Genomic DNA, 12,788 nt, shown 5'->3' on the forward strand with positions numbered 1-12,788 from the left:
GCCCAGCTCTAGTGACACCTGACCTGAGCTTTTGTAGACTACTCTGAACGGCCTCCCCTGATAAACCTTGTACTCTTGCAGACTCTTGACCCTTGCACGCTACAGCCTCTCAGTAGCAAGCACCGTCCATTCAAAAGAAAACAGCGCACAGAAACGTTCAGGGACACCGGTATTCTTGTTGTGATTGGTATTCAAGAGTTGTGGCGAGAGCGGACTTTGCTCTGATAAGCTGTTAATCTTGGGCCTTTTTTCCTTTGTAAATGCACAAACAAGCTGCATCTTTTAGGTCAAATGCTTGTCCTTTGAGCTGCAGTAGACACATTGGACAGAAGTCCATGATAACATTTCAGCAAATTGTAATTAAAGTGGTCTGGAGGAGAGCTGGACTCGATCTGCACTTCATCTGTATTCTTCTGTGTCTAGCCCATGACAAGGGACTTTGACCAAAGCGGCTCTCTTCAGACCCAATCAGGCGAGCACTATAGAGTTGCATGAGGAGGGGGAAAAAAGGATTCCATGTAGAGGCAAATTTCACAGTGAAATGGGTGGACCAAAGCACTCGCACCACAATAGAACAGAGTTACAATCCACATTTCACTAAGTGTCTGGTTTAATAAGCTTTCAGTTAAAGAATTAAAAAGTTGGTTTTGGCACACATTTCTCCTACAGTGCTGTCAGACATTTGTGACTTGGAAATGTTTTGCTGAGAACAGGTTTTCTTGCTATTTTTCATTCCTTCTTCTTTTAGACTCATAAACTTACTACATAATCTTGATTTTCAAATACCTCATTTTTTATCTTCAAATTTAAAAAAGTTCCAAGTAGTTTCAATACAGTATGTTATGTTTAAATACAGTATTTAACCCTTTAAGACCTACCATAGAACCAAGTCCGACAGAGCTTATATTATATTTGTACATGCTGTAGTGCCATTTTTGGGAGCATTTCAAGTTGATATACATCAATACTACCATTATAGCCCAAATTTTAATAATATGTATGCATTAAGTGCATAGTAATTACATAAATTGCAAAAAGAGCAATAAACTACAAAAAAATTGAAAATCGTTTTTGTTTTTTTAACATATATTTCTAGTTAGAGAAATTTAAGAGGCTTATTCCTCAAAACTGTAAATACAAAAAAGTTGCACAAAATAGTTTCCCACCACAGGAAATTTATTTTGAGTGTCTTCGTAGTTTTATTTTTGAAATACACCAATTTTTATCTACTGCAGGAAAAACGAAAATAAATATTATAGTGCAAATTTCCAAAAAAACCCCAGCATATGCATCAAAATAAACTTTCCAGCAGTGCAATATGAGTCCTCAGCATCCCAGAAACGACACAGAAAGTCATAAAGTCAAACATAACTTTTAAAAACACAAGTATAGGCTCATAAGGTCCTGATGGTAAAAAACTAAATTTCCTCAAAATGCCGTCACTTCCGGTTTCGGGCAGCTCATGGCGGACATGCGATAGTTCGCGCTGATGGACTAGGAAGTGTTACGAACAGCTGATCGAATCAGCAAAGCGTGTTTCTGGAATATTATGTTTTTGTTGCTGCAAGTGCTTTTTATGCAGTTTTTGCAAAGCTATATGTGGAAGGAAACTGACCGAGGACAAGCTGATGGCATAAGATGTAAGTACAACTCCTCCGGTTTCATAAAATTATTGTGCTACCTTATGTGTTTGCAGTGCTACCGAGATTTAAAAATAGTTATGTAAAACGGAGCGTGCCCGCTCAGACCGGCTTTAAAGGGTTAATGCAACATAAAATAATACACATTGATGCCTAGAGCGCTTCCTGCAGGTGGTGGCCCTACAGGAGGGTGGTCCCATGTCCTTTTTTGGGGCTGTGCCCCACCGGGCTCCATGGACTAAGGGCACCCACCCTGGGCCTTGGTCCAGGGTGAACCCTGTCACAGGGAGGTTGAACTGTTCCCTTGATCTTTTACTCATAGTGGTTTTCTGAATTACTCTTTGTCTGGTCCCTCACCCAGGACTAAAGCCCCCTGACAACATAGCTCCTTTGATTCCTGGGACACACAAACCCTTCCACCACGATAAGGTAGCGATTTGCGGGGAGCCTTCAAAAATGAGCTTTTTAAAAATAACTTGTGCTAGTCATTTTGGAGAACTTGCCCCAATTCTTTTGTGGATTTAGACTTTTTCAGTTCTGTCAATTCTGTCACTGCATGTAATCCCACACTGACTCCATGATGTTAAGATCCAAGCTCTGTGGGGGCCATACCATCTGTTGGTGCAGAATCAATCTGGGACAGATCAGACACCTCCTCGATGATGCTGCACGATGAATTTAAACATCTGAAGTGGTTAAAACCCTTGCCAGAGTCCTGTCTGTACAATCTAGCTATTCTCTCTCCTCCCTTTCTTTGATCACATATCAGATATAAAGTTTACTGTTTGGCTTTTGTTAGAGGTAAAAGTAGATGGTTTCTTTGGGGGTAGAGCAAAATCATTGAAAAATAAAACACAAACAGAAAACATGAGAACAATCCCTATTTCATTATTCTAACTCGCTAATACAGGTAGAACTGCAGCGCATATCTTGGGAGTCAATTAAAATGTATAAATAATAGCATTATTCTATAAGGGCACTTCACTTAAAATAGAATAATTTTACACAGTTCAACATATAAGCTTCCTAAACAAGTCTTGGAGAAGAACAGTAGATAAAATTCACTGTATTCAAAAACTACTATATAACAGTGTACATAGTGATACAGTGATATGGTGATACTTCATCACTGGGAATTAAAAAAAAAAAAAAAAGAGTAATACATTGGTTTGCAAAACCTTGTCTTGCATCCTGGATCTGAGTGTTTTCACATCTTTGCTTTTTCAAACCACACATATAATAATCAAGGGGCAGTTGTCACTTTGAAATGGTCCTTTTGGACATTAATGGGTTCTATAATTAGGAAAATAACACCATTTTTCATGACTGAGACCCAAAACTCATTTACTTAGTATTTAAAGTGAGGCCACTGACAAGGACGGCTGAAGACTGGTTGCCAGTAGATGTTAATACCAATGGACTTACAATTGGAGTCGCCCCCTGCTGGCCAGTGTAAACAATCAAATGCACTTCCGTGTTTGTTTCAGAGCTAGATAATTTTTGTAGTTTTGCCTCTGTACACCATCACAGTATATTGTAAATCAAACAATCAATATGTGATTGACGTGCAGACTTGGAGCTTTAATTTAATTAGTGTTATAAAAATATCAACTGTTAAAAGATAAACAGTTAAACAGTTTCATGGCCAGGTGATGCCTTCTGCCGTGTTATTTCATGACAAATGAAGCGGGCATAACAGCTGAAGTTGATTCAAAGGCTTGAATTTGTATTTTATAACTTTTCACTGTAATTTTAATATAATTTGAAAATATGAGGCCCAAAGGGATGTTGGTGCAAGTGAGGGAGCGATCATTAGGCTGAAAAACCATCAGAGGGGGAAAGAGAATGAATGAGAGAGAAAGGATTTTATGTACTGCTCAGCTTGGCAACAACAAAAAGCAAGAAAGGCTAAAAAAGAAGTGCATGATGACAGAAACATTTCTGTGATAAACAAAAACAAATTCATAACAACTTGCCAACTCAAGAACAAGCTGCAAACCAGTAGTTACACAGATTATTATTAATAACGTTGTCAGAAAACATCTAAAAGAGCTATCGTAGTTCAAATTATGGAGGGCACTTTATGTTTTATACAAAGTCTATGGTAGTGTGCAGCTGCCTACTGTAACATTTAAGATTAATTTATTGATCGTGATGCAGCATGGGCTTCTAATGATATTAATGACGTAATCCTTTTATACAATGAATAAATACATGCAACAAATGTAGTAGGACATGGATATCTATAATTTGTTTTAAGTATCGAACTAATACTAAAGTAGTAAGTACTAAAACTTTTGGGAGTAGTGAAGTGTATTAGAACTTTTTGGATTAGCCCTATCACGCTGCAGGCTATATTATTTATCAGATAATTTCATCAAAGACGGTTTCATCAAAATCCTCCTAAAACCACCGATAGCACAAACACGGTGGAAAGGGCAAGTTCAGCAATTCTGATCATTTTTGTGTCCCACTGGTTGCTGCCTGGTAACTAAAAGTGGCATTGCTTAAAATGTAACATGCAATAATTTGGCTATTCATAACATAAGTGTCTTCGTTAGTATGTTTGATTGAGTAGATATCACCACCTCAAGACGATTTGCCACTGCTGCAATGGCTGACGGCTGAACACACAGATTGGATGCCGGATTTGTTGAAGTACCGTTACATATTCTAGCTCTACTCTCCCAGCTGACGTACCAATTCCCACAAGGCTGATGGGAAAGTAGGAAATGATGGAAGTAAGCCTTTTAGCAGAAGGGATCAGATGAGAGTTTATAAGGCAATACAGTAGAGTTGCAAGTTCAAAAAAGAAAGAAAATGGGGATCAATAGTGCATTGCAATAAGGCTGCTGTGCCCAGAGACACAGTGGAGCAAATGGCTTTGTAAGTGGTTCGTATGCCCTTTCTCACCACGCCTTTCTGCTGGCAGTAATGGGGACACTGCATTTTTCTGTCATCTTTTGTCCTCTTGCTGCTCTGTTGTCATTCTGTTGAATGAATTTTTGGAGTTCTCTCTGTTTGTAATAATTTGGATGCTTATAATTGAGGAGAACAATGGCTCTATGTGCCATCTCATCGCCCTACACAGTCGATCTGAGGCAGCTTGAGGGTACAGTGCCTTTTGAGTCAGGTTTACTGCATGACAGTGTGACTGCTTGGCCGTGGCACCACACTCATTATCTTGGTGGTGTGTTAATTGGATTGCCAGACACCTCCAGTTCAGCACTGAAAATACCACAAATGAACACGTTTTTCGTGTTTGAGCGAGAGCGACATGCTCAGAAAATCCGAAGTGTCCTTTGGATTACTGTCCTCCAGATAAGCGCCGTTTTTTGGCAGACAGGTGGAAGTCAGCTATTTTTAGACTGCTTAGTGGGTGCAGTTTTCATGACAGAAAAAAATCCCTTATGAAGGAATGGCATTTGCAGTTTTTTCAGATGGCAGAAGAAGTCAGGATGAATAACAGCCGTGGTAGAAAAATGCTGATAAGTAAAAAGCGTCATGGGCACGATTTGATGTTACTGGAAGTGGTATTTAAGCCGAGGAAACATCAGAGTGTTTACCAAATATCCTCCTTCCTTCCCTCTGGCCCCCACAGCCTCTCCAGTGCATCTACCCTCTAGTTTTTCTTTCCCACTCAGTGAGTCAACAGTAGACAGCTGGGAGTGGAGCAGGGCATCTCGTGGGGGGCTGAGGGCCTTATGTAACTGTTGGTGTCAAGATAGAATGCTATTAAGATGTCTTGTGGTGCTCTGCAGAAACAAAACACCGGCAGCTAAGTTAGCAAGCCAAAGTTTACACATGAATACTTTGAATTGATGCCCTCAGCGAATTAGTTTAAGCTAATTTTGTGCTTGTACAAGACGTTTGTGATCAGATCAGAGTTGGAGGAATTTGGCTCAAAATGAGTGCTAATTACTAATTATTCCAGACATCTCAGTAGGTCAGCGTGACCATCTGTTCATCATGTATCTCGACAACTGACTAATCTGCTTCAAACTTGGCAGGTGTATTTCTGGGACGCGAGGAAGTGTAACGCTGAGTTAAAGTTTGTTTGGATGATTGGTTGTCAGATGTTGGTGTAGTTGTTCTTGTGCTTCCCCAGTTGCTGACTGACTGGTAGATGCTCCACTGTACATATACACACAGGCATGTTTTTCTCTGTCTTTCTGATTGTTACCAAAACCGAGCCTTTACGGGTTTATGAAAAAAGAACTTAAAAAAAAAATAACTTAAAGAACTTAAAAAAAAATATTTCTAACAATATTCATTGAATATTTCTTGCTTTTTGGTCTTTTGTTTCCTGTGACTGAATTTTTCTCGAAGTGAATAACCCTTATTATCTCTTCATCATGGCACCTCTTAGCAGGTGGAAAAATATGAGGGGGAAAATTAAGATTTAATGCGTTAGAAACAAAAAACATGTGCATTGTCCAAAGACATGCATGTTAGGTTAATAGGTGATTCTAAAGTGGCCCCAAGTCTGAATGTGGTTTTTCTGTCTTTATGTGTTCACCCTTTGATAGACTGCCGACCAGTCCAGGGTGTACTGTCCTCCTGGTATACTCCTCCATCCAAACCACAATCCCAAGTTGGACAACGGGAGAAAATGAATTGATTGAGTTATAGCCAGTGAAATCCCTAATTTCAACAGGCATATGATAACAAGATATGTTTGATATTATTCCAACAAAATGATTCAGTGTTATGACCTAACTCTAGCTGACTTTATGACATTTACCTTTTGTGTTTACAGCTGATCATCCAAAGATTGAGAAACAGCTTTTATTGAGTAACGGGGAGAGATCTTATGGAATATGTTTACAAAGAGCTTATACAGACAGGGTGGGAAATGTGTTAAAAGATAAAGATTAACGAATTAGCATCAGCATAATAAAACTCAACACCGTGCTGACAGATATCAGCATAAAGATCTCAATACAATTTGAAAACAATATGGGAGATGATAATGTGAGTGTTTGACATGGGACAACAAAGATTTAGCTGATGTGCGTCAGGGAGAATATGTCTCCGATGCATGCGGACTAATCTGATTTGATATCTGCATAACATTAGATGTCAGCAATGAGCTTTGTCAGCTTTGTAAATCTGACTTTTATTTTGTCATCTCTCTCCCTCTCCCCCAGGTACCCACAGAGGCTGGGCTGCTGTACAGATGCGCCTCCTGCATGAACTGGTTTACGCCTCCCGTCGCATGGGCAACCCGGCCCTGTCTGTGCGCCACCTGTCCTTCCTGCTGCAGACCATGCTGGATTTCCTGTCTGATCAAGGTCGGCTCACAAAACACAGTCGGGAGGAAACTTGAAATTGAGCAGAACAAACTAATGTTTCATTGCAGTATTGAAAACCTGTGTGGTGCTTTTCAGCTTCATGCCCTGCCTTTAAAAAAAAAAAAAAAAAAATCTAGACGCAGCCAACCTGTCCCCTGGTGATTGCAGCGTTATACCACGAGTCTTAATAGTATGCGATACACAAAGCCAGCTTTTTCTTGGCGGAAATGCAACATTGTGCTCTGACCAGAAATCCTGCGGCAGCAGCCAGGAGATGAAGCTGTGCAAGCCAGACTCTTCACTGGCCACACAAAAGAGGCCAGCGTAATCCCTAGTTGGCTACTATGAGAATTGATGGTGGGAGGGAGAATAAGGGAGATGAGGTGGGAACAAGATGAAGCAGACTCACAGTATAAAATATTAAATGTTAGCAAAGGGACTTCTGCAGCTCTGCCTAGGGTGTTGCTGGGACAAGCCTTCTTAGAAACAGCTCTGCTGGAAAAAAAAAATGTCAGTCTACAGCTTTACACACATCAAAGGGCAGAAAAGCCGTGTGATGTAATTACTACTTTGTTGTTGTATCACAAGAAGTGAGCGGGTATTTTCTCCCTGAAGAAAGTGACCTTGTAAGCCGAGTTCTTCAGCAGTGCTTTCTGCTGCACTAAAATACCATTTCATATTTACTTTGTAACTTTTTGGGCTCAGAGCGCTGTCGGGTGGAGTTTTGGTGCCCTCCCTTTGATTGCCTTTACTCCCGTCAGCAGTGTGATATTAAAAGTACCAGGAAGAAGCGAGGTCTTGTGAAATAAGTCCCTTTTGATGTGTGCACATATGTCATAATAGGACAGCAGTTTACAATGTTCTCACTCCAAGTTTGATTCCTGAGCACATGTTCGGTGCATCATCATCATCGTCGTCACTAAACTGTACTTTTAAATGTAGTGAAACTGGACAGAGTGATAAATTAAACCAATTGGATTCATTCAAAGTTATAAAAGCATCTGTCTCCCCTGTCCAAACTTCTAAAACGGCCAGTAAAAAGCTTTATTTTTCAGTAGTGTGATGTCTTTCTTCTGTTGCTGTGTCTTCTCATGACAAACATGTTGGCATATGTATCAAGAAAGACATGGCACCCATTTCACACATCCTGCCTTTACAAGGGCAAGCAATACCAAGTGTGAAGCATCCAGCTGTATGCTATGGAGCTGGCATTGCCCTCAGCTGCTATTGTGTACGCTGCCTGCTTTATGTATTTATTTATTGGATGGGAAGCTTTGACAGTTTAATAAGTGTTATACTGTCTCTCCCTTTTGAAATGAAGTGAAAACTTGTTCTCCTGTGTTTGACTGGTTCAGCTGTTTAGCTAGCAGAGCTGCTAATGCTTTAGCATCTTTTTTTGCCATGGCATTTAAAAAAAAAACTGAGGCAAAGTGGAAAACAGTTTGCTGGTCAGCAAAAGCTTGTCATTTGTGTTCGCTTAAACCAAAAATTCATTAATGTACAGTACTGTGAAAGTTCCCAGTTCCCCAATGTTAATAGACTGCTGTGGGGATGTTTGTTTTTCCATTTATATGTAACTCACATAGGTGTTCGTATAGGGCTGTTCGATATAACGATATATATCAGATGATGATATAAAAACACATGAAAGAGTATGCAGAGTGTTTACGGATGAGAAGCAAAAAAGAGCCGCCAGGTGCTAAAAAATAAACCTTAGACTCAAACGTTAGAACAGGCTTTTCCCCGCAGCACGCCGTGTAATAAATACTCACAAAGAAAACGGCGGCCGTTGCAACCTATGTCTAAAAATGTGTAGTTTCAGGCATCGGTTAAAACACTCGACTCCAGGTACACGACGCCCAGCTGGACACACTTCTGCTAGCCGAGATTCACAGAATTTACAGAAAATTTTAAATTTTTGTGATTTATGTCGTTATCGGGACGATAGATGTTTTATATGTGATTTTGGTCATATCGCACAGCTCTAGGTTCATAACGTTAAAAAGATCTGAGAACCTTTAGATTATGGCTGCTGTTTCTTGGGACGGAGAGTTTGTAGTAAGAAATTCCCTCACTACTTAGTTGTCTCTTCGTAATTTGCAGTAAAGAGCCCTCTATTCTGAATCATGCCTTTAAATCGGTGTGTTGTTTTTAAGTGCAAACGTGTAGAGCAAAGGACACTATTGTTGTCACTGAGTTCACTTACTTGTTATTTCTTTTGATTGATTAAGAAGTTTAAATATGGGCATGCACTTGTACTTCCATTATGTGCCTAATTTGACATGTTATTTCATTTTACCCAACTGGCAGTCTGATGAACAACAATGTGATAATTGCATTGAATGTTAGGCATTACTGGTACTTGGTGGCACTGGTGTTTGTATAGTTTGCTAACTGTGTGGCATCCAGGACTTTGGAAAATCTGAAAGAGGGTTTTTGGGTAAGTCGTATTACTATTTCAAGAGAGTGGGTGAATCACGATGAACAATGATGCAATGTTTTCCTTGTTAAATTTCAGTGACCAGTGAAATTGCCTTGGCAAAAATGCTTCGTATCAGTTCCTGAACTGGTGCATTGATATTCTTTTCTTGAGTTTGCAGACTTGCATCATTAATTCAAAGGGCAGATTGACATTCAGATGTGATTGCCTGCATCAGATTCTCTGAACACGTGTTCTGTTACAGTCATCCTGAAGTTTGTTTTGAGAATTTAAATTGAATTAGCCAGCTGTATTCACATGCATAATTAACACCCAGAACACTGAAATGGGTGCATGGGCACAGCAGTAACTGTTTATATTTAGGCATAAACTTTACTACTTGTATATCATTATCAAGTTTAGTAAGTCAATAATAGTTATGTTTCTAAAGTTGTTCAGTGCATGCAAGGATCTTTAACAAATGGAACTTTCTGTGAATTACAAATACACTAAACTACAAAAATAACTGAAGTGAGGCCACTGATGCAACACACCAACTCTCCTGTCTTCTTGAGTTTACAAACAGGAGTTGTCTGAAAGCAGCAACAGTGATTTATTTCATTTTATTCATACTGCTGCATAGTGACAAAAATGTGTATTTGTTTAGTACCGTTTGATTTGTTCTTTGGTGCTGTATTTGCTCCATATATCACCTTGGGTTTGGAGAGTAGGACTGATATTATTCGTCAACTATCACAATTTGCTTTAATAGTTGTAGTGTAGTTAATCTTTAAATAGTGGACTTATACATGTAGCATGGCTTATTATGGATGTGTAACAGCAAAGTGCTGTTACAGGAAGTGATAGTGAACTAGAATGAGAACGTTACCGTGATTCAAACTGGGGACATGCAGCATTTTCAGGATGTTGGGTCAAACAAAAGCATACTTCTAGGTTACAGCATGCAAACTAGGTGTTTCCCGTGGATTTCATTTAGTACTTTTTTTTTTTTTTTTTTTTTTTTTTTTGCTGTCAGTGATCAACTGCAAGAAGTTGTGACGACCATTTTTTAGGCGGGGGTTTTCTTTTTGGAGGGTTGTTTCTTGAGGTTTTGCAATTATTTGTTTTTTATTTTGGAATTGCGGGCTTTTCCCCACCCCTTTCCATTCATTTTGCGTTCGGTTCTTTAATTACTCCCAGGAAAAAGTAATTTGTTAATACTTAATTTTCATGTTACTCTGTAAAATAACCTGAAACGCATTGCCTCATAATTACCGGATAAGAATATAGACCTGAGGCTACAGTCTCACACACCAACAGAAATCCCTATCCTAATAATGATACACCTGCTTCAACGTAAGCAACACATTTATGCCATTTACATTTGTGTGTGGTTACCTCAAGCCATTGGCTTGACCAGTATCTTGATAATTATCTGTGTTGCTAATGTATGCCATTCAGAATTCTCTTTATTGTTATTTTTACTTAGTCATATTGAAGTAGACGTATATACATTTTGTTGGGCACCACTTGTTTTTCTGGATAGCCATTGAGTCTATGGGTGCTGGCTTAGATCTGTGCTATCAGCGTTTCTTTTTTAACTTTGTTGGTATCTTGTAAATAAGCAGAGGAAGTGTTTCTTTGTCAGCTAAAATGGTTTACTATGCATACACAGTTTTGTAAACTAAAGCAGAAGTAAGTTTAATATGGCTTACCTTATATAGTATGTACTTATAAAGTTGTATAGTGAGTTATTCTAGAGAAATTGTCACTTTAAAAAAATTGTAGTGTTATTTTTTTAAGATTCTTGTTTAACTTATGCTATTTTTGTAACTGCTGGCATTTTGTTAGCAATACAGACACAAAAATCTAAATTATTCCTAAAACTGTTGACACATGTGTCTGTTGCTTCCCAACAGTTTTCATTGCACTATATAATTTAATAAGTCTCTCTCTGAATATAATTATTTTGTCTGCGCTATCATTAAAGTTACTTGAAGCTCTAGTCTCACTGCTTCCTTGTAGTGCCTATAAATAAAAAAATGTGTCTTACAGCAAATACAGAAAACACCTGGGTGGCTTTAATTAAGCGGATCTGTTTTTATTGCGTCATCTTTTTTAATTGGCTAACACTATTATTCAGTCTGGCATCAACTTATTGTTAACATTGTTTCTGAAAACATAAACAAGACAAATGACTGATTTAACAGTGAGTCTGTTGCTCACTGTATGATAAGTGAGATTTCTGTCAGTGCCAATCTGACTGTTCAGATGGATTTTTCATCCATCCATCCAGGGTTGGGTCACGGGGGCAGCAGTCTAAGCAGAGAAGCCCAGACCTCCCTCTCCCCGGCCACCTCTTCTAGCTTGTCTAGCTTCTACCAAGGCAACAACAGGCTAGCTGAGATATAATCCTGCCAGTGAGACATGCCTGGAACACCTCACTCAGGAGGCTCCCATTTAAAAAAAAAAAAAAAAAGCTGGAAAAGTAGGTGGCAGTAAAAGGAAACAGCGGGAGGAACATTTTGCAACTAAACGGGTTGGTTTTGGATTAAGAACATAATTGGATATAAGGAGACCATCCCAGAGTTTTTCATTATAGATAGATGGGTAGAGGTTCACCAGTTTACAAATTGTTGAACAGTCTCAAAATAATGTTTCTCAAAATAAAATTGCTAAAACTTTGATTATCCCATTATCTACTGTACACAACATCACCAGAAAATTCTGAAAATATGGTGAAGTCTCTCCAAGAAACAAGGCCATATTGAATATGTGTGATCTTTTAGCCCCTAGGTGGCAGCGCATTAAAAACGGGTATTACTGTCATGGAAATCACTGCATGGGTTCAGGAACACTAAATCAGAAAGTGTCTGAGAAGACAGTTTGATGTGATATTCAAAAGTGCAGGTTAAAGCTCTGTCATGCAAAGAAGTCACACGTGAACATGATCCAGCTATCTACTTTGAGCCAATGTGGAAAACTGTTCTGTGATCAGACGAACTGAAATCTGAAATTCCTTTTTTTGAAAATGTGAATGCCATGTCATCTGGACTAAAGAGTTAAGGGACCATCCGTATTAATGATGACTCAACAGCCTGCATCTTCAATGAAATAGGGGTGCATCGGTGCCTATGAAATTGGTAGCTCTTATATCTGGGGATGTGTCGTCAGTGCTGATTCCTGATTGCTTATTTATTTATTTTTGCATATTTCTCAAACATTTCAAATCATCAACAAATTTTAATATACAGAAAGATAAAATGCAAATTTTAAATGAAGATTTCAATTATTAATGACTGTAAGCTATCCAAGTCATTGACAGCTGCTATTCTGGAAAGCCAGTGAACCACAGTGATTATCTGCAAGTTGAGAACATTTCGAACAGTGGTGAACTTTCCCAAAAGTGGCTGATCTACCAGAATTACTCCAAGA

General features: G+C 38.9%; 1 protein-coding gene across 2 annotated transcripts in view; it reads left to right on the plus strand.

Annotated features, from left to right (window-relative positions):
• Positions 1-6,934, plus strand: part of LOC102307979 (trafficking protein particle complex subunit 9) — a gene marked incomplete at its 3' end in the record, with an annotated part of 26,598 nt that extends 19,664 nt beyond the window's left edge. For both annotated transcript variants that reach the window (XM_014331024.2, XM_014331025.2), the window contains 1 exon segment: positions 6,791-6,934. In XM_014331024.2, the coding sequence (XP_014186510.2) occupies positions 6,791-6,934 (144 nt within the window).
• Positions 6,935-12,788: the final 5,854 nt, after the last annotated feature.

Source organism: Haplochromis burtoni, unplaced genomic scaffold (genome assembly GCF_018398535.1).
Source record: "Haplochromis burtoni strain Fernald_Lab_line unplaced genomic scaffold, NCSU_Asbu1 Contig_1312, whole genome shotgun sequence".
NCBI classification, from domain to species: Eukaryota; Metazoa; Chordata; class Actinopteri; order Cichliformes; family Cichlidae; genus Haplochromis; species Haplochromis burtoni.